We start from the raw sequence: 21,734 nt of genomic DNA, 5'->3' as shown, positions 1-21,734 counted from the left end.
AAGTATCCTGAGCACCTGCATTACCGTCTGGTTTGGGAATTGCAACACCTCAGACCGCAAGACCCTACAGCAGATAGTGCGGACAGCTGAGAAAATCATCGGAGTCTCTCTTCCCTCCATCACTGAGATCTACACCACACGCTGCATCCGCAAAGCCACCAGCATTGTGGACGACCCCACCCATCCCTCACACGGACTCTTCGCTCTGATGCCGTCCGGCAGAAGATACAGGAGCACCCGAGCCTCCACTACTAGACTCTGCAACAGCTTCATCCACCAGGCAGTCAGACTTCTCAACGCACAGAGACAGAACTGAACCCCCACCCCACCCACCACTCACCCAACACACTCGCACAAAACTAAACTGTACACCCCCCCTTTACACAAAACTAAACTGTACACCCCCCCCCCCCCCTTTACACTCACAAAGAACTGAACTTCACCCACACACACACCCAGTCAGCACACAGAGGCTGACATGACTTTATTTGCTGCACTCTTAAAAACTATAAACTCTACCTCAGTAACTGCTGTGATTATATATGTTCTATATGTTACAGTATGTCACACATCTCTGCACCTTATCCCCACTATACACTTTATTATACTGTATCGGTACTGCACTGTCCTGTCTTTAAATTGTCTCGTCTTTTGTATTTATTGTTATTTAGTGTTATAATTTTATAATTTTATGTTGCACTGTCGTCACTCCTGCACTTTATGTTGTCTATTGCTTGTGGTTCTATGTTGCACCATGGTTCCGGAGGAACGTAATTTCATCACACTGTGTACCTGTACTCAGATGTAATGACAATAAAAGCCTCTTGACTTGACTCTTGAACTGGCACACACTATGGGCTTGTGCACTGCTTCGTGCCCGTGTGTGCATTCAATTCACTGCCAAGATAGCAATGAACGCCTGACTGTTGACGTCCGTCAGTGGTTCACCTGTGTTTTCTGTTGCAAAGATAGCAATACACCAGAAATTTACCTGAACACATTGTTGGTGGGGTATAAGATAGCAATAAGCATCCCAACGCACCTTGCGCAGGGTGTAAGATAAGACCCTTGGAGTTTCTAGACCCATTTACAGAGCATAGATCGCAAAAAAAGTGTCAGACTTGAAGAATCAATTCATAATATTTCGAGAATGATGTGGCATTACAACCATGAATGTATGAAAATATTATGATATGATTCTCAAAATATTCCCCTTTTATTCTTAAAATATAATACAATATTATTATTCTCAAAATGCTATACGGTATGTCTTTTTTCTTAAAATATTACGAGTTTATTGTCAAGGTCAACTGTGTTTATTTTATTTAGTGTGGCAGTAAATTATTTTTGCCTTGATTCTTAAAATGTTACGCTTTTAATCTCAAAATATTTCAACTTTATTTCCAAAATGCCATACCGTATCTTTTATTCTAAAAATATTATGAATTAGTTTATTTTTAAAGTCAACTGTTTTTATTTTTTTTAGAGTGGCAGTGTATTGTTGTCATAAACAGATTAACACTATGCAGTGTATTTCCTTTATACTGGCTTTACTGGGAGCATTGTACAGCACTCCGTATCACAAACACAAAACAAAGAAAATCACATACATGTCAAGTCATCCTTCAAGCATAGAACTCTATTACAATACAAATATTCATAAATTAACATGCTCATACAAAACAATAGTTATATACACAGTAGTCTTTGTAAAATAAATAAGCCACTTTAAATTTTAAATTGAAACCTGAAAGTTGGTTATTTACAAGGTTAGAAACAGGCTGGATGAACACCGAACTAAGCAGCTACTACAGAAAGTTTTAACACTGCAAAGTAATAAATAGTAGATTAGGCTGTAGTAGGAAGGACAATTTATACAGTAGATGAAAATGTCAGTATGTGCATGCAGCAGACTCCTCCTACATAGACATGTCAGATATGCCAGGTTACTCAGCAGTCCCATCTGGTTTGATGATCTGGTAGGTAATCAAATATTCAGGATAAGCCTAGAAAAAAAGACATGATGTAATAAAGTGAGAAGCAAATAAAAGCAAACTCTTACACAGATCTGCATGTAGATCTATAAGAATAGCAGGAATTCAAAAATATAATCTAATATAACATTACAGTCTCATATTAGTTTTGACTGCACAGTTGCAATTGAAATAACTGCAAGCAGGGCTGCAACTAATGACTATTTTCTTATTAGTAGTCGATTAATCTGCTGATTTATTTTTTCAATTAGTTAATTAATCATGATTATTTTTTATCATGCCCTCAATTTGTGCTTTCTATAAGGTAAGACTTAAAGAGTCAATGCATGTTTTACTCCGGCTTGACAGCTACATTTTTAGGGGCCTAGAACAATTTTGCATAATATAAAAGACATTTACACAGACTGGATACTGACGTTTTCAGAGAATTGTAGCATACTTAAGTGTATTTTTAATTGAGATGTAAATATTAAGAGAATTTGTTAAGACCTTTATTTTTTTTTTTCATTTTCTCCAATTTAGCTAGGCCAATTGTCCCATTCACCTATTCAGCTGCTACTTATCTGTATACCCCCCATTACTAGTGATCCCACAACACAAGAAGGGTGAAGACTACTACACGCCTCCTTCGACACATGTGAAGTCAGACTCGGAGGAAAGCGCAGCGACTCGGTTCTGATACATCAGCTTACAGACGCCTGCTGTGCTGATCGACATCACCCTTCGGAGTGAAGAGAGGAAAGAGTGCTATCTACCCACCCCGAGAGAGCAAGGCCAATTGTGCTCTCTCAGGGCTCAGGCAGCTGATGGCAAGCTGCATAACCGGGATTCAAATCAGCAATCTAGACTAGATAGACCACTCTGTGCCCTTATATTTGACATTTTGAATTATATTGACAGTAAAATTGCTTATTAACAACTGGCATAAACTAAAAACACAGTAAGTACTTTTTTCATTTATTTATCTGTAGTGGTCTAGGAGGGGAGTAAGTCTTTGATGCCAGAATTTACTGCTGAGCTTTCTGGAAGTGTTGCGGGTCTAATTTAGAGAAACTCAAAAGGGATAAAGGGAAGCTGTATTCACCTGATGACCCCTGTGAATACAGCTGTTGTCTTGTGCTTTAAATGGTGTGTTTAGACATTTTTAGAGACACAACTTTGAATATCTATATGGCAGTCAAATCTGTATTCCTGATGTAATTTACATACAAAACAAGAGATCCTTCTGAAGAAGAGAGTGAAGAATCAGGTACCTGCTCTCCTCTGTAGATCACGTACTCAGCCAGCGCGAGGCCATTAACACTTGGCCTACCAGAGACTGAGTGGTGGCCGGGCGGTGAATGGGCCATCTTCATAGCACTGAACTGCAGGAACGACTTCCCCAGAGTCACACGGCAAAACAGCAGCTGTCTGCAGAAATGATTCAGAACGCTGTTAAAATAGCAGGTCTAATACTAATATGATCAGCCAACACAGCATCAGAAAGGAGGACGCCTCTAAACACACCTCTCACACGTGTAGCACGATCTGTCTTTGTGAAGAGGGCATCCTGTGCCTCCTCCGATTCCATAAACGTACTGGTTACTCTTGGAGGAATTCTCAGCGAAGTAGATTCCAGCTCCGAACATTCCTCCAATATAGGCATGCCTCTCATCAAAGCCTTTGTGGATGATGGAATTTACAAATGGAGAACCTGCAAATACAAAAGCAGGTTTAACAATGTAAAGTTCTGGCCCTTATTTATTCACATTATTAGCCTCTAAGGTTGCTACCTGAGAGTTGACAAGTCAAATAATCAGTCTTTATTGTAAATGAACACTGGAGGAATCTAGACTATAAAGGAAAACATAAGGAATCATGTAGTAACTTAAAAGTGTTTTTAGGTGCTCTTATCTGGTGTGCTGTTAACTTGCAGTGTTTCTAAAAGTGTTTTTTTCTTTTTTTTTTTTTTTTTTAATAATTTTATTTCTAAATTTTCCCATTTTCTCGCCAATTTACACTGCCCAACCCACTCATTAGGACTCCCCCAACACACCAGGAGGGTGAAGACTAACACACGCTTCCTCCGATACATGTGAAGTCAGCCACCACTGGCTTCTTTTCGAGCTGCTGCTGATGCAGCGTTGCCGAGCAGCCAGCGCGCTCAGTTCTGATACATCAGCTCACAGACGCCCTGTGCTGCGAACATCACCCTAAGAGGGATACGGGGAGGGAGAGGTGAATAAGGCCTCTTTGTTCTGATGTATCAGAACCGAGTCAATGCATTCGGCATAGATAAATTGGAGAGAAAGAAAAAAAACTCTTGATGAGTTCAGCACAGCTGTTAACTGAAAGCCTGAATTCCAGGTGACACTACCTCATAAAGCTGACTGAGAAAATCCAGCCAAGATGTACAAAACTGTCATCTAAGCAAGAGGTACTACTTTGAAGAATCTAAAATATAAAACATATTCTGGTTTGTTTAACACTTTTTGTTTACTAAATAATTCCATATATTTTTCTTCATATTCTGGATGAGTTTAGTATTAATATACAATGCAGTACATTTAAAACTCATGAAAAACTATTGTATTTAAGGTGTGTTCAAACTTTTTACTGGTTTTCTATCTTAGAAAAAAAACAGTACTCTTAACGAATGTCTTGGAATCCTCACCGTGGAAGAGCATGCGTTCATTGCAGTGGTTGTGGTTCTCCTCAGATACCTCTTTTCTGCGATGAGTGTACTTCTCCCACAACTTCTTATTGCAAACCTTCTGGATCTGTATTGAATACAATATCAGGGTTTCGCTGTGAGGATATGCAGTGATACAACTTTCATAAATTCTGTCTTCTCTTCAGAACATCAGCAATAAAAAAAAAACAATGTTACCTTTAGAACCCTGTATGTGTTGAAAATCCCCCCAGCAAATCCCCCGTCTCTGTGTTCTCTTACTGTACTCTGCATCTATTCAGAGATAACAAAAATGAAAGGGTCAAACTTCGTTGAAAGGCTTCTTGCGTGATAAGTAATGTGTGATGTCCTTGATGTGTAAATGATTCAGGCTTCAGACACTCGAATGAACTGATGTTAGATTATGTAAAATTAACCCTCTCTTTTTACTCTGAGGTTCAGATAACGGCTGTTTATATAAAGCAGTTAGCTAGAGTCAGTTTAACAGATTAAAATTGACTTTCAAATAAACTGCATTAAGATGACTACTACCAGGATATCTGCAGAAATAAGGAAATAAAATATAAGACTTTAATATTTTTAACAACACAACACAAAGACCGCTTTCACAAGAACTCTTAAAATAACTGCAAAAATGGTAAAAATGTGCACAACACCAATATTCATTTTACAGACTTCATGGTAAGAAGGTTCTGTCAAACCAACAAACCAAAAAAAATGGGCCACTGCAGAATTGGGGATATCCAATCGGTTCTTATTAAATTTACATTTCCGTCTGCTTTATTTAGATTATAATTAGTACCAGTCAAAAGTATGGACACCTTAAATTCAGTAATAATAAGTAATAGTAATAATTTCATTATTTAATATTTGTCAGCATTGTAGATTAATACTGAAGTCATCAAAACTATGAAAACAAAACATGGAGTTATATATGTTTTATATTTTAGATTCTTCAATGTAGCATCTGAGTTTCTCAGTCAGTTTTATGAGGTAGAGTCACCTAGAATTCAGGCTTTCAGTTAACAGCTGTGCTGAACTCATCAAGAGGTAATTACTTGAATTTATTGCCTCTTAATGTGTTTGAGAGCATCAGATGTAAAGTAGTGAAGAGGTAGAGTCACGGGTATACAGTGAATAACACTATGAGTAATGTTTTAATACATATTATGGCAAAAACTACTCAACTTGGTAAAGAAAAAATACTTTATGAAATGAAGGTCAGTCAATCAAAAAAAACTAAGAATTTTGAAAAAATCCTGAAGTGCAGTTGCAAAGACCATCAAAAAACGTTATGATCAATCTGTCTCTCATCAGGACTGTCACAGGAATAGAAGAGCAAGAGTTCCCTCTGTTGCTCAGAATAAGTTCATCAGAGTTACCAGCCTCAGAAACCACAATTTAACAGCTCACCAGATAAGAGCACCTAAATGCTTAGTTTAACACTTTTAAATGTACTACATTATTTACAATGCAGGATAAAAAAATAAACATTGAATGAGAAGGTGTCCAAACTTTTGGCTGATTTATGGTTATTCTTTGAAATAGCACATTTAATGTCTTTCTTGCCATTTTTAAGACATTTAAAATGCAAATTCAGAATTTTTTTTACCTAAACACATTAAAGCCATTTTAAGACTTTTTGATGACCTGTGGAGACTGATATAATATATAATCTGATACAGCAGATGAAACAATCAGTCATTAAAGAGAAAAACACAGCACCTCCTCCTCAACAGACTGAAATTCCTTTTCATCCAAGGCCAGGTCAATCAGTATGGTTCCACTGTTGGCTGTGTTTAAAGTCAAGTAGGGGTTCAAACCTGAAGGAGATCACAGAAGCGCTTTAATGAAATAAATCCATTCAGCACAGATTCACACAATGGCCCTTTTTCATCAAAGCTGACCACCATTAAAACTGTGCATAGTTATATGAGTCATTGATTTCACAACCACTGATGCAAAAATAAATGTCTGGTTGAAGTGCATGTGAATATTAGTGTGCACTATTGCTTGATTTGCATGATAAATTATTACAATTATTAGCAATATTAAGAATAAATTATTCATTTTTGAGCATTTAAAAATCAATGAGAGACACTGCACATCTGAATTGCAGCCTAATTTAATTGCAGCCTAATTTACTTTAAACATAAAATCAACAAATCCAAAAGCTTAAAAAATACAGGAATCAGACTTTTTTGTGAAAGATGCTGTGTTTATCATAATAATGCACACAGCGTGTATATACTTTATATTACTTTATTTCAGTAATTAAGTTGAAAAATTTAAACTCATATTATATTATATATTATATGACTTTGGACTTGATATAACACAGTGAACCAACACCAGAAGATGACATGGCTCTCCAAACCAGAACTGCTGACAACTTTTATGAAGACGCAGACTTCATTTTCTAGCAGGACTTGGCACATTACCAAAAGTACCAATTGATTTTTAGGTTTTTATTGGCTGCAAGCAATATTCATCAACAATAAAAGAAATAAATGCTTAAGTTTCACATTTTGAACTGAATTACTAAAATAAAGTAACTTTTCAGTGATATTCTAATTTTTTGATATGCACTAGTATATATAGTGAACTAAATGTGATTGGTACATAAGTTTAAATGGAACACATTTTCTATGTAAGTTTTATTTTCTTCCACAAAGGAGAAAAACTAATATTTTTGCTGAGAATTAGCTGCGAATCCAAAATATTAACATCTTCACTATTAAGAGAAAAATAATGTTTTGGCTATTTTTTTTCCACAAATCACCCTTCACTCACCCTACATAATTTATTTTATATAATAATTCATTTATATAAACAAATGCATAAAAATGGCTTAACTAATATAGTACTATTAGAAAAAAAATGCAACTTTGATGATAAAGTGGCAAAGTATAAAAAATATTTGATTCCAGCATAAAAAAGGAAGAAGAATCACCAGAAAGTGCAACTAAAGCAATTAAACCTGCATGGACACCGCCTCTAATTAAAGCTTCTCTTAAAGCACATCAACAGCAAAAGCTCTGAAACAACATCAGCACTTACTCTGAGGAGCACTAATGAGTCTCTCCACTCCTCTGATGATCTTGTGCCTGTGGCCATAAGCGCTGATTCCGATCTCCTTCAACTCCTTGTGCCCCATTTCCACCAGAACGTCCAGAGTTATCTTCAAACACAGTTCATAAGAGTTCGGTTAAGACAGGACCAGCAGATATAAAAGAATAAGATGCATCAAATGAACACATTTCCCAATTTGATTTAATGTCCTATAAAAAAAATAGTATACAAATGTGCAAAATAATTCTAAAAATAAATGTTGTCATATCATTTTTAACTAAAAAGAGTACTTTGTGGTTGTTTTGGTCTGCATATAAGTGTGATTACTTGAGTCCATTTTAACTGAACCAAATAGTGCTGCTGTAAAAACGCCCTTATATTCAATACCAGCAATATTTTAAGAGCAACAGTGACAAATTTCAAAAGTACACAAACCTGTTCTCTGTCAAAGATCTCGAGAAGATACTTTAGACCAAGTTTCTGAAGGAACTGACTGATACTCATATCTGGAGCCACACCTGAGAAAAGAAAAAAAAAATACATACTTTCTCCAAATATTCTGTATTCATCAACCATTTGGATGTCCAAATAAGCAAAATTAAAAATTGAAAAACGCACAGACAAATTTCAGAATTCTGGAAAAAAAAATACATTTTATAAAAGAAGCATATACACTAGTGGTGTAACGGTACGTGTATTTTTTATGAACGGTCATGGTATGGGGGTCACGGTTTGGTACACGTAAACGCACGCAGAATACTTAAGCCTACAGAAGACTTGTGGAAGCAATGAACGTACCCCCCTAAAGTGTAGCTGTAGCACTGTTGCTATTAGCAACTCGCTACTGACTTAGCCCATAGCCTGCGCTGAAGTTCTTATTTTCTCTCTCTCTCTCTCTCTTTCTCACGCTCTCATTTGTGCTGTCTCTCGATTTCTCTTGCTCGCTCTTTCTCACTCTTTCTCTCTGGCTTGCTTAATCGCACGCGCTCTCTCTCTTTCTCTCTCTGTCTTGCTCGCTCATGCCCTCTCACTCTCACTCACTTTCTGTCTGTCTCTCACTCTCTCTCTCTTTCTCTAAGATTTAAGGGATTGACACCACGACTATAATTTAATTAAATTAATTAAAAAGAAAAGATGGAGTACGTGATGACAGTAGGAGAGAACCCTGGCTTCAAGCATTCTATAAAAGAGCTCGAGTCCTGTTACAACATTCTGTTCCAAAAAACAAAACACGCTTACAATGAAGATTCATCGTTATTATGAAATTAATAAAGGAGAGGCTATACAGAACGCCCAGCCTCTTTATTTTTTCCACCAACCCCCCCGAAAACGCACAGAAAACTTACCGAACTGTGGGCTATATACCGAGGTGTGAACCAAACCATAAATTTTCTGTACGGTTACACCCCTAATTTACACCAAGCAGTATATTATACATTTCATTTACACCTTCTCCACATTTCTACACTCACTGTCCATCTTATCAGCTGTAGTTCTATTATTACATGACTTACGTTATCACCCTGTTCATCACCTGTAAAGCAAAGAACCGGCACAATCCAAAACCATTAAAATTAAAACAGTCCTCACCTTCCTCTGTCTTCTCCACTCTCATGGCCCCCTCATCCCCAGAGGTCCCCAACAGCTTGTGAAAAGCCTCCATACTGGATCTGGAGGGATGTGTTGAGGAGTTAGAGGCCAGGGAGGAAGACACCGCTTCAGCAGAGGCAGATACACTGAAGACCTGCGGTGTGAAGCAGGTTGGTAATGCAGACGGTGGCATGGCTGCAGTCAGCAGGGCACGGACATCATTCACCTGCAGTTGATAAGACAACAAAATAAGAAGAGGGTGAGATCAGTAACACTACTTTACCTTACAATTTATCCTCTTAACCAAAACACAGTCAGTCAATCTGCCAAGACATGTTTCTACTAAACCTAATCCTAGTCAAAGGATTAGATTATATTTTCTGTATTTAATATGGCTATATAAAAAAAACAACGTAATGACTTCACACATTCTTGCCTCCAAAAAGGGGCTGATAATTGCTTTTGGTAAAAAACTTAAGCATCGGCCGATCTGGCAAATATTTAGAACTGACACATACTGGTGTATTTCTTGCTGTCCAATAAAAAAAGATGCATCTCCAAAACAACAACTTTACAGGAGAGATATAAAACTCTCATAACTCTTAATGGAAATTAATGTAAAAAGAGTTTATTTCAGGTAATTTTGGAGAATTTCTGTTGGTCCATTCACCAAGAAATTTTGATACAGTGTAAATGAACAGTTTTTGTGTTCAAATTGTGTGGTAAACAAAAAATGGAGATACTTGTTTTTCATTGGACGGTGAAGATTTATTGTACTGTGCAACTTTAAAATCCATTTTAAGCTAATCTTTATTTCATTTACTTTTATTTATAAGCTAAATTATTTATATATGCTTATAAATGCTTTTTTAGATTTATTTTTTTAAATAATAATAAAGACAATTACCGTATTTTTCGGACTATAAGGCGCACCGTATTATAAGACGCACTATCAAAGAACGCCTATTTTCTGCTATTTTTCCATACATAGGGCGCATCGCATTATAAGGCGCGTTAAGTGACACTAGAAAGGGTGCCTATATCAAAGTGAACAGGGGTGGCGCCATGTTTCCCTTCCCCCACCGGGGGTGGTCGCTTGCCGGTGGAGCGTCTCAGTATACAAATCTAACGTTAGCTCTTTCAAAGTCAAACGAGTGCTGGATATTAATCTACACAGATTCCTCTCCTGAAAACTGTTTATTTGGGTGAGTAACGTGCTTCAGTTTATTTACAGTAAGCTTAGATTTCCAGATGTCCACTAAGGCTTGCTGCACCAGCGTTAGCATAGCTATCCGCTAGCACGCTAGCTAGTCACCTAAACTAGTAAAGTTAACCCAAACTTAAACGACAGCGTTACACTGAGTAATCCTGCGTGTTCTGGTAAGACAGTGAGATATTAGCTAGCGATTCGTCCCCCGTAGCTTGTTTTAACACGGTAAACAAGCAGATTACAGGCTGATAAAACTCACCTCTGAGAGAGTTAGCGCTTAGCATCTAGCTAATGCTAGCCAGGCAAAGCAGCACAGACTTACAGGCCGATAACTCACCTCTGAACGGTGAACGCTTAGCGATTAGCATCTAACTCTAATAATACTGCTCCAGCAGTATTAAAAGTGCTAAATTTAGAAAATACTGATCTCTGAACAGTGAAAAAGCTAGCTAGCTAAGCGGTTAGCATCTAGCTAATGCTATTGCTGCTCCAGCCTCGGAGCGGCACGGCTCTGCACGGAGTGTGTGTTTACTGCTCCTTACACCTGACGGGTAAAATTTAGATAATACTGATCTCTGAACAGTGAATAAGCTAGCTAATGCTATTTGCTGCTCCAGCCTCGGAGCTGCACGGCTCTGGACTCTGTATAGCACTGAAACTCTGTATAACGCTGCACGGAGTGTGTGTTTACTGCTCCTTACAACCTGACGAGTAAAATTTAGATAATACTGATCTCAGTGAATAAGCTAGCTAGCTTAGCGGTTAGCATCTAGCTAATGCTATTGCTGCTCCAGCCTCGGAGCTGCACGGCTCTGGACTCTGTATAGCACTGAAACTCTCTATAACGCTGCACGGAGTGTGTGTTTACTGCTCCTTACAACCTGACGAGTAAAATCCATACAAAAGGCGCACCGTATTATAAGACGCACTGTCAATTTTTGTGAAAATTAAAAGTGCGCCTTATAGTCCGAAAAATACGGTATTTATCCTTTTATATTTGTATTTGTATTCGTAGGTTCTCAGTGTGTGAATAGCACAAGTCACTCACTCTGTAGGAGGCAGCATTGTGTAAGGAAATGAGTCTGCTTTTGTCCTGCGAGTTCTCCTCAGCTCCATGCTGCAGCAAATACTCTGCTGCCTCAAAATTTTTATAACCAGCTGATAAAGAAAAAAGAGATTAAAAAGTCATGACATTATTTACTCGCAGATAAACATAAGGTGTGCTAACTGTTATGTGAGATTGGGCAGTGTAACAATAATGTAGCATTTAAAAATTACTATTATATAGGAATAGCTATTTTTAACAGCAGAGGAAACTGAGCTGCTCATTTATGAAAAAAAAAAAATGGACTGTTGACGGGGTGTAAGATAGAGCCCTAGGTCTTGTATGTACAGTATGTAAATATGTATGTGGAGTGTGAAGGAAGCAGACCGAACCTGGCAAATGTATAGGTGTGCAGTGGCGTCCCTGAGAGTTCCTGCAGTTGACGTTGTCTGGTCTACAGACTTTGCTGATTCTGGCCAGACAGCCTTTCCTGGCAGCATCCAGCAGCTCATCCTCGCCCCTCAGGAGATCCTGGATGTCTGTGTCTCCCTCCTTCACCAGGTCCAGGGGTGTGTTCCCATCACGATTCTTCTTGGTTGGGTCGGCACCATGCTGGAGACACACATATTGCATTCCCCATGGGTTCCATCACTGTGGTTTATGAGACCACTATATGATATAAATTAGAGATTAAGAAATACTCCTACCTGAAGCAGTAGTTTGCAAATTTCATATTTTCCCTTGGCGGCAGCTTCGTGTAAGGGCATGAACTTCCACAGGTCTGCCACGTTAATCACCGCCCCATGGATTACCAACAGCTCAGCCACCTCGTAATGACCGTAAGAACAGGCATTGTGCAAAGGCACCAAGCCTCTGTAACAGGAGTACAAAGAAAGAAAGAAAGAAAGAAAGAAAGAAAGAAAGAAAGAAAGAAAGAAAGAAAGAAAGAAAGAAAGAAAGAAAGAAAGAAAGAAAGAAGAAAAGAAACAAACAAACAAACATAAAACATACCCCCGATTAATCTTCTCCTTCATGGGAACCCCACTGAAAACACTCAAATTAACCAAGTACTGTGATAGGACAACATACCTACATGAGAATTAGCAGGCTAACTGCCAAGTGTCAGGCACCAATGCTGGCTAGAAAAACACTACACCACAATCATCTAATCATCCTATCTACTAAGAGAGAGCAGGCAGATTAAGCTCTTTTGTTCTCCTGGCAAAGAATGGTGGTGGTTTTGTGGAGAATTTTAATAGTTTAATAGTTTAGGTCGAATAATAAAGAGGCTTAGGTCGAAAATGCAATATTATATGAGCACGTTTTTCATCTCCTATACAGTTTTTCCCTGTGTCTTTAAGATTATAATAAAAATGACTGATTAAAATTAATCAACAGCCATTTATGTAGCAAAGTTTTAAAAAAAAAAGCCCAGGATCATTTATAATAGCAATTCATTTAACAAGAGAGATGGACTAGATAGTTAGAATAGGTCTATGGGTTATACAAAACATGTTCATGAAGTTCTTTCATGAACATGTTTTAAAATCTCTCACATAAAGAGATCTTATCAGCTCTATTCTTAGTGAGCATCCAAATGGATTTCCGCGCCTAGAGTGTTTATAAGGGAAGTTGAGACCCAAGTGGAATTACAAATGTAAAAAAAGTGCGTGCCTCACGCACAGCGCATCTGTGTAGCTAAAACAGGGTGTAAGAAGGTGTACAATAGGCCCTTTGAGGTAAACCTAATTTGCATTTAGGTTGAAAACATTAATCAACCTAAATGCATGTTAATTTGGATTGCAGGGCTCTCACCCTTTGTCTTTAGCGTGCACATCAGCTCCATGCTGCAGCAGATAGTCCACCACAGTCACACGGTTGTACCCAGACGCAAAGTGGAGTGGAGTTGACTGTCGGCCTTCCAAATCCCTGCAATTCACATTCTGCAGTGTGCACAGTTTCTGTAAATACACACATTCATTACATGGCTTTAAACAACGATTGCTTTACAGATATTAGAGACCCGAATTAGTAAATTAGTGGCAAAGAAAATCAAAAGAAACATAGAGAAGAACCCAATACAGTTAAAAATTCTCATCTGGTCCACATCGATTTTACCACCCAATTTAGCTAAATTGCAAACAGTAAAAGCACAGAACACAGAAAGGACTATAGTATACAAAGTAGTTGGTATTAACCCAAAAGATAGGTATATGTGAAATGTAATTATCTCTCTCTCTCAAAAAAAAGATGAGACTATGCAGAATGCCAATTAATCTAATCTACTACCAATATATTCATATTTAACAAATTATAGTACTCCTTTTTTCCTTTATTTTGTATTCAGTTTATTATTTTACAGCAGTTAACATAAGAGTTGCTTTTCTGACTAATTATACATATGTAAAAAAATAACTGAAAGCATTAACTTAGACAGAGGGAGTATGTAACAGTACAAATAAAAACACTAAGCAAGCCTAATAAGTGTTAAATAACACTAGAAAACCCAGAGATTAATGTTAGAGCTCTTATTCGAGGACAATATCTCAAAAAGAACTTAGTAAATGTAGTTAAAACATTTCTCCAGACAAAAATAAATCTGTTACCTTGACTGTCTCCAGGTCTCCTGACTTTGAAGCCTCCAGCAGGTGCCTGTCTTTATCACAGTTTCCCACCAGCACACCCTCTAGCAGAGGAGAGAGAAATTTTAAGAACTTTAAGAAAAGAAGGTCAGTCAATCTGAAAAATGTTAAGAACTTTGAAAGTATTCTCAAATGCTGTCAAAAAGACAAAACGATACAACAAAAAGTGTTATGCTTAAACTGGCTCTCATTAGGAAAGTAACAGCAAGAGATCTCTCAAAAACCACAAGTTAACAGCATCCAAGATAAGAGCACCTAAATGCTTCACAGAGTATTTGAAAGCCATTCAAGGTGTATGCTGATGCAGCATTGACGAGTAGCATCACAGTGCACTCGGAGGAAAGTGCAACGACTCAGTTCTGATACATCAGCTCACAGATGCCTTGTGCTGATCGACATCACCCTAGGAGGGATGAGGGGAGAGAGCACCATCTACCCACCCAATTGGCAAGACCAATTGTGCTCTCCTGGGGCTCTGGCAGCTGATGGCAAGCTACATGAACAGGATTCGAACAAGCGATCTCCCGATTATAGTGGCAGCGATTTAGTCCACTGCACCACTCAGAATCCAATGGTGAACATTTTTAAATAATGATAATTCACTGAATTTAAGGTGTTTCCAAACTTTTCACGTGTATTGTATTTCCATGTAGGTTTTTGTGCATGTTTCCTCACCCTGCAGGTTCTCCTGTATATTCTGGTTGGCTAGCTGTGCTGGGTAAAAGCCCTGCAGGGAGGTGATAGGTTGGTCACAGCCGGCGCCGATCAGTAGCCTGCAGTTCTTGAGGTGACCGCACTGAGCCACACGCTGCAGCGGCGCCTGACCCTGACTGTCCACTGTCTTTACCTGTTACAATAAAATATAAATAAAACAAAAATTAAGAAATTAAAACCAAAATCTAGTCTTTTAATTAAAAATTACAATACTATTACAATACTATAATACTAAATTTAGGAATCAAATGAAAAAATACAAACTGATGAAATGAATATTAAACATCAGCTCGGGTTTGATTTCTAAAAAAATACACACCTTTAAACTTTATATAACTTCAGTTTAGATTAAGAACAGTAGAGTGTAAAGAGCTTTATGGAATAGAGGGTTTACATGGCTAAGCAGCTCCAAACACACTGCAGTCAAGTGGATACTTTTGGCAATATAGAGTAGGACACCATGAAAACCCTTTAGATATGTTTAAATCATATGGAAATCTGGGGTCAGTTTATTCATTTCATTTTCTGACCGTTTGAGGCTAAATGCAAAAATAGAAAATTGCATGTAAAAACTCATTTAATTTTTTTTGCAGTACACTGTACAAATAATAAGTTTTCATCCATTTTTCCAAATTTTACTCTTCCCATCTCTACCCCTCAAAATTGTAATTTCAGGAAAACTTAATTGATAATTTTTTTTGCATTTTGCAAGTTGGATTATACGAACAGATTTGTGTTACAAGATACAAAAATGGACAAATCTGAAACTCTGTTTGCAAAAGGCTAAAATGAAAAACGCAATGATTAAAAAACTGGATGAAAACCCATTTTTTTTTCATTTCGAATTTAACTTGATACAGACAGAAAATTAAACTGCTAAACGTTACACTGACCATCTGGGCATCAATTGAACCATATTAATAGATGGAGCTTATATAACTAAACAAATATAACTGAAGAAAATACTTGTAAAAATATAAGGAAAAAAAGAACATTTCTTGTGAGGAAAATACCTTTAATACTATAATTTGTAAAATTAGAATCAGGCAGCTGAAAGAATTCTGCATAGAGGAGTAGGAAAACTTTTGTGCCAGTCAATGTCAGAGTGGTAGATGGTTAAAGGAAAAGTCTAGCTGAGGTTATTTCAGCTAAATGCAGATATTGTATAGTAACAGACAACAGTAAAAGCTTTTAGTAGCTATTATCATTTGCCTTGTAGCTCCAGATTAGGGATGGGCATTATGGCCCTAAAATAATATCACAATATTTCAGGGTATGTTGTGATGGCAATATTTGTGGTGATATGACACTGAAGACTTTATTTTAGAACTTTTTAGAACTTTTAGAAGTTATTTTCATTACTTTCAAGAACAAAATGAATATAAACTATACTAAATTTTAAACTTTGATTTCAGGTAATATGTAAACTTCTGTGTGCTTACCAAGACTTACCAATTTTGTATGAAGTAACAATAAAATAACATTAAAATCATGTAACCAACCACAAAACCATAATGCAGACTATTTAGTGCATATGCACAAATTAAAATATTTTACAAAAAATTCTGTGAAATGTAAACACAGCTTTTTTATCATTTAGGCTATGATTGCAATTTTATTGTGAAAAATACAATATGGCACACCCCCAATCTCACAACAAAAAAATGTTCAGGCAGGGAGACAGTTAGGAACAAGATTTCTGGCTCTATTAGTGTAAAGTATGGAGGAAAGCTGAGAGTGTGCTTACCGGTACTTTGGCTTCGTACTTCATTAACACCTCGATGACGTCTTTGTGGGACTTCTCAGCAGCGAGGTGTAAAGGTGTCAGGAGGCTACAACGAATCGAAAGGTGTTACAGCAGGCGGTATTTTTAGAAGGAAACACAGAAACACGTTAATGAGAAAAGTCTTACGTCTTTCACTACTTAATAATGAAAAAACTGAAAAAGCTGCTTTAGAGGACAGCTGTTTAGATTGTATGTAAGTACAGAGTGAAGCAGAATGGAGGACTTACTCTCTAGTCTTTTCATTTATATTGGCACCATTTCTCAGAAGCATCTCACATATCTGTGTCCTCTTGGGGCTTGACAATGATGCGGCACAGTGCTGAGAAAAATGTGGGAAAAGGAGTCATTAAAAACAGCTTTTAATGAACCTCTTTAACAGTAGTCAGTGTTTTATGGTATTACATTTGTAATTAATCATTTACCAGTGCAGTCTCATGGGTCTGAGGATGTTTGAAGTTGATGGTTTCTAAAGAGAGATATTTTTTAATGCGTATGAAGTCTGTCTCGCGGATGGCCTTCAGCAACGCGTGCCCCCTGAACTCATCTAGAGGAAAAAACGACCACAGACCATATTTAAGGTTTCATTTTTACGAAGAAAACAGAAATTTAACCACAAGGAAGTTGTGTTTTTGAAGGCACAGTTTGTGAAAATTAAAAATGGACCATTCAGTGTTTTTGGGGCAGGTTGTAGATACAGAGTGAGGGCGGGTCTAGATGCCATATTAATGCCACATAGATGCATGGCAAACTTGGTACAGCTCTCCCCGTTAACGTGAGCTAGCTCAATGCTAATGTTAGCTAGCTCTACGCTAACCTTAGTTCTTTCCCTAGTAATGTTAACTAGCTCGAAGCTAATGCTAGCTAGCTCTACGCTTAACTTAGTTCTCTCCTCAGTAACGTTAGCTAGCTCTCCGCTAATGTTGATTGCTCTACACTAACCTTAGTTCTCTCCCCAGTAACATTAACTAGCTTGTGGCTAATGTTAGCTAGCTCTCCGCTTACCTTAGTTCTCTCCTCAGAAACGTTAGCTAGCTCTACGCTAACCTTAGTTCTCTCCCCAGTAACATAAACTAGCTCACGGCTAATGTTAGCTAGCTCTACGCTTATCTTAGTTCTCTCCTCAGTAACATAAACTAGCTTGTGGCTAAAGTTAGCTAGCTCTCCATTAACCTTAGTTCTCTTCCCAGTAAATTTAGCTAGCTCTACGCTAACATTAGTTCTCTCCCCAGTAACATTAACTAGCTTGCGGCTAATGTTAGATAGCTCTACACTAAGCTTAGTTCCCTTCCTAGTAACGTTAACTAGCTTGTGGCTAGTGACAGCTAGCTCTACGCTAGCCTTAATTCTCTCTCCAGTAACGTTAGCTATCTTGCAGCTAATGATAGATAGCTCTACGCTAGCCTTAGTTCTCTCCCCATTAACATTAACTAGCTTGCGGCTAATGTTAGCTAGCTCCACGATAACCTTAGTTCTCTCCCAGTAACATAAACTAGCTTGCAGCTAATGTTAGCTAGCTCTACGCTGACCTTAGTTCTCTCCCCAGTAGTGTTAACTAGCTTGCAGCTAATGTTAGCTAGCTCTATGCTAACCTTAGTTCCCTCCCAGTAACAGTAACTAGCTTGCGGCTAATGTTAGCTAGCTCTCCGCTAACCTCAGTTCTCTCCCCAGTAACATAAACTAGCTTGCAGCTAATGTTAGCTAGCTCTCCACTAATCTTAGTTCTCTCCCCAGTAACATAAACTAGCTTGCAGCTTATGTTAGCTAGCTCTCTGCTAATCTTATTTCTCTCCCCAGTAACATAAACTAGCTTGCAACTAATGATAGCTAGCTCTACACTAGCCTTAATTCTCTCTCCAGTAACGTTAGCTATCTTGCAGCTAATGATAGCTAGCTCTACGCTAGCCTTAGTTCTCTCCCTAGTAACGTTAGCTAGCTCGCGACTAATGTTAGGTAGCTCTCCGCAAACCTTAGTTCTCTCTCCAGTAATGTTAGCTATCTTGCAGCTAATCTAAGCTAGCTCTCCACTAACCCTAGCTCTCTCCCCAGTAATATTAACTAGCTTGTGGCTAATGTTAGCTAACTCTACGCTTACCTTAGTTCTCTCCCTAGTTACGTTAGCTAGTTCGTGGCTAATGTTAACTAGCTCTCCACTTACCTTAGTTCTCTCCCCAGTAACATTAACTTGCTTGCGGCTAATGTTAGCTAGCTCTACGCTAACCTTAGTTCTCTCCCTAGTAACGTTAGCTAGCTCGAGGCTAATATTAACTAGCACTCCACTAACCATAGTTCTCTCCCCAGTAACTCGCTGCTAATGTTAGTTTGTGCTTTCCCACTGCCATTAAACGCACCATCTAAAATGTAATACCTACAGCAAATTTACAGTAAATTTAAGACAATTTTAATCTAAATTCTCAAGATTTTAATTTAAGACATTTTAAGACTTTTTCAGGACCCACGGGGACCCTGATATTGGGCAGAAAGTTTAAGTATAACTTACTTAACATTAGGCAGGTGGTGCTAATGTTATGGCTGATTGTTGTTTGATTAAAATTAAATCCATTTTAAAGAGGTGTGACGTGTGCTCTTACAGGCCAGGCGCTCTTTCAGCAGTGTGGTAGGGGCCAGGTCGATGGCACTCTTGTTGTGGCAGTTGAGGAAAGTGGGGTCGGCTCCATGGCTGAGCAGTAAAGAGCACACCTCCACCCGGTTCTTAGATGCAGCTTCATGTAGAGGAGTGAACCTCCACAAGTCCACCGCGTTCACACAGGCACCATGCTAGATTAGAAACAGGAAGTCAATGTTAACATACTGCTTACAGAGTTAACAACATTCTCATACACATTATCAGTCAAAAGTTTGGACACACCTCTTCTCATTCAGTGTGTTTTTTTCTTTTAATGATTTTTTTTACATTGTAAATTTAAGCTATACAGGAACACATGCAGACTTATTTTGTAAATGAACAGTGTAAAACAAACCAGAATATGTTTTACACATTACATGTTTTATCGTATAGCTTTTGTTTTTACCCCAATGTTTACCCAATTTAGCTGTGCTAATTAACCCACTCACTAGGACGACCTGTATAACTTGCAATGCTCCCAATATTATAAGGGTGGAGACAAGCACAATACATGTGATATCAAGCACTGTTTATTATCTCAAAAAATATTATCTCAAAAATTTGAATATCATTGAAAAGTTATTTTATTTTAGTAATCCAGATGAAAAAGTGAATCTCATATATTATATAGATGTATTACACGCGGAGTGATCTATTTTAAGCGTTTATTTCTTTTATTGTTGATGATTATGGCTTACAGCCAATGAAAACCCAAACATCAGTGACTCAGAAAATATGAATATTATATAAGACCAATTGGTACTTTTGGCAGTGTGGGCAGTTTGTCAAATCCTGCTGGAAAATGAAATCCACATCTTCATAAAAGTTTTCAGCAGAGGGAAGCATGAAGTTCTGTAAGATTTTCTGGGGAAAACAAAACTACACTGACTTTAGACTTAATAAAACACAGTGGACTAAGACCAGCAGATGACATGTCTCTCCAAACCATCACTGATCATCAGTAAATTTTACATTTCATTAGTAAATCAAGGGATCAGAGTCTGGAGGAAGAGTGGAGAGACACACAGTCCAAACTGCTTGAGATCTAGTGTGACGTTTCCACAATCAATGATGGTTTAGAGGTTGAATATATTTAATTGGCTACAACTTTTAAACATTAAAACACAGGACACAGGAAGGAAACTTATACCTTCACGAGTAATTCAGTCACTTCATAATGGCCGTATGAGCAGGCGTTATGAAGAGGCACAAGGTCACTGAGAGGGAAAAATAAGAAATTGAAATTGGGTTTGTAGAGAATGGTGAATTGAGAGAGGCTCTTGGTTACTGTGCTCTGAATGAAAGTGCTGTACCCTTTGTCTTTAGCGTGGACGTCAGCGCCGTGCTGCAACAACAGCTGCACTGTCCTCACCCGGTTGTAGCCGGCAGCCAGATGCAGAGGGGTTGACTGAAAGCAACCAAGAAAAAACTAATGTAATGTGACAGCAAAGGTTGTGTGCATGCAGTAATGCTTTACTGTTTGAATACTATTACCACAAATATATACACAAATAATAATACACAAATATATTGGGATTCAGAAAAAAAAAAACTGAAAAAAAAATAAATAAAATAAAATACAAAAAAGTAACATATAAATCAACTTTTGCAAAATGTGACCCTGTGATGTTAAACTAATCAATTATTATATACAGTACCAGTCAAAAGTTTAAATTCAGTGCTTTTTCATTATTTTAATGTTTATGTTTTAATAATTGTAATAATTTTAATAATTAACGTTCTGCATTGTAGATTAATACTAAAGTCATTAAAACTATAAAGAAAAACGTGAAATTATTTATTTAAAAAAATGTTAAATAAACCAGAATATGTTTTATATTTTACATTTCTCATAGCAGGCACCTCTTACTTACAGGTTGTCACCTGGAATGGCTTTAAATTAACAGCTGTGCTCAGAAACTGCAAGTTAACAGAACCCCAGATAAGACCCACCTAAATGCTTCACAGAGTATTTTGTTTTTTTAAACACTTTGAAATGTATTACATGATTTCTTCACAGTCTGGATGACTTCAGTATTAATTCACAATGTAAGATAATAAATGAAAACAAATCATACAACAATTTAGACATAATTAAAGTGCATTCCAGATTTTAATGTTTTTAAAATCTTAAAATTTTATTTTTTTTTACACATTTTTACGTTTTCGCTCATTTATATTGTCAAATGTTTTTATAGGTTGCATTTACCTTTCTTCCATCACTGGCATGACAGTTCACATTTAAAGGAGTGAGAAGGCTCATCAGTTTCTCCTCATTTCCACTCCTGAGGAGGAAAGACACAAATATTGCTGAATTGCACAAATCAACATCCATATTTAACTAAATGCATTCAGCAATCTAACACACACACACACAAAGTCTAAGT

At 37.4% G+C, this 21,734-nt stretch overlaps 1 protein-coding gene across 1 annotated transcript in view; it reads right to left on the bottom strand.

Moving 5' to 3' along the window:
- Positions 1–1,471: 1,471 nt before the first annotated feature.
- LOC103036789 (poly [ADP-ribose] polymerase tankyrase-2) overlaps positions 1,472–21,734 on the bottom strand; it is a 28,260-nt gene continuing 7,997 nt past the window's right edge. Inside the window, exons 5-26 of the mRNA XM_007232870.4 lie at positions 21,557–21,632; positions 20,661–20,755; positions 20,498–20,564; positions 19,313–19,499; positions 17,147–17,268; positions 16,952–17,043; positions 16,686–16,770; positions 14,900–15,071; positions 14,189–14,268; positions 13,398–13,543; positions 12,290–12,455; positions 11,975–12,194; positions 11,586–11,695; positions 9,328–9,553; positions 8,173–8,255; positions 7,726–7,846; positions 6,391–6,488; positions 4,864–4,938; positions 4,648–4,753; positions 3,501–3,687; positions 3,248–3,404; positions 1,472–2,006 (exon numbers count right to left, since the gene is read on the bottom strand). Coding sequence (XP_007232932.3) covers positions 1,947–2,006; positions 3,248–3,404; positions 3,501–3,687; positions 4,648–4,753; positions 4,864–4,938; positions 6,391–6,488; positions 7,726–7,846; positions 8,173–8,255; positions 9,328–9,553; positions 11,586–11,695; positions 11,975–12,194; positions 12,290–12,455; positions 13,398–13,543; positions 14,189–14,268; positions 14,900–15,071; positions 16,686–16,770; positions 16,952–17,043; positions 17,147–17,268; positions 19,313–19,499; positions 20,498–20,564; positions 20,661–20,755; positions 21,557–21,632 — 2,731 coding nt within the window. The 3' untranslated portion in view covers positions 1,472–1,946. The remainder of the gene's footprint in view (positions 2,007–3,247; positions 3,405–3,500; positions 3,688–4,647; positions 4,754–4,863; positions 4,939–6,390; positions 6,489–7,725; positions 7,847–8,172; positions 8,256–9,327; positions 9,554–11,585; positions 11,696–11,974; positions 12,195–12,289; positions 12,456–13,397; positions 13,544–14,188; positions 14,269–14,899; positions 15,072–16,685; positions 16,771–16,951; positions 17,044–17,146; positions 17,269–19,312; positions 19,500–20,497; positions 20,565–20,660; positions 20,756–21,556; positions 21,633–21,734) is intronic.

This window comes from Astyanax mexicanus, chromosome 15 (assembly GCF_023375975.1).
Source record: "Astyanax mexicanus isolate ESR-SI-001 chromosome 15, AstMex3_surface, whole genome shotgun sequence".
NCBI lineage: Eukaryota > Metazoa > Chordata > Actinopteri > Characiformes > Acestrorhamphidae > Astyanax > Astyanax mexicanus.
This window is presented reverse-complemented; position numbering and strand designations above follow the sequence as displayed.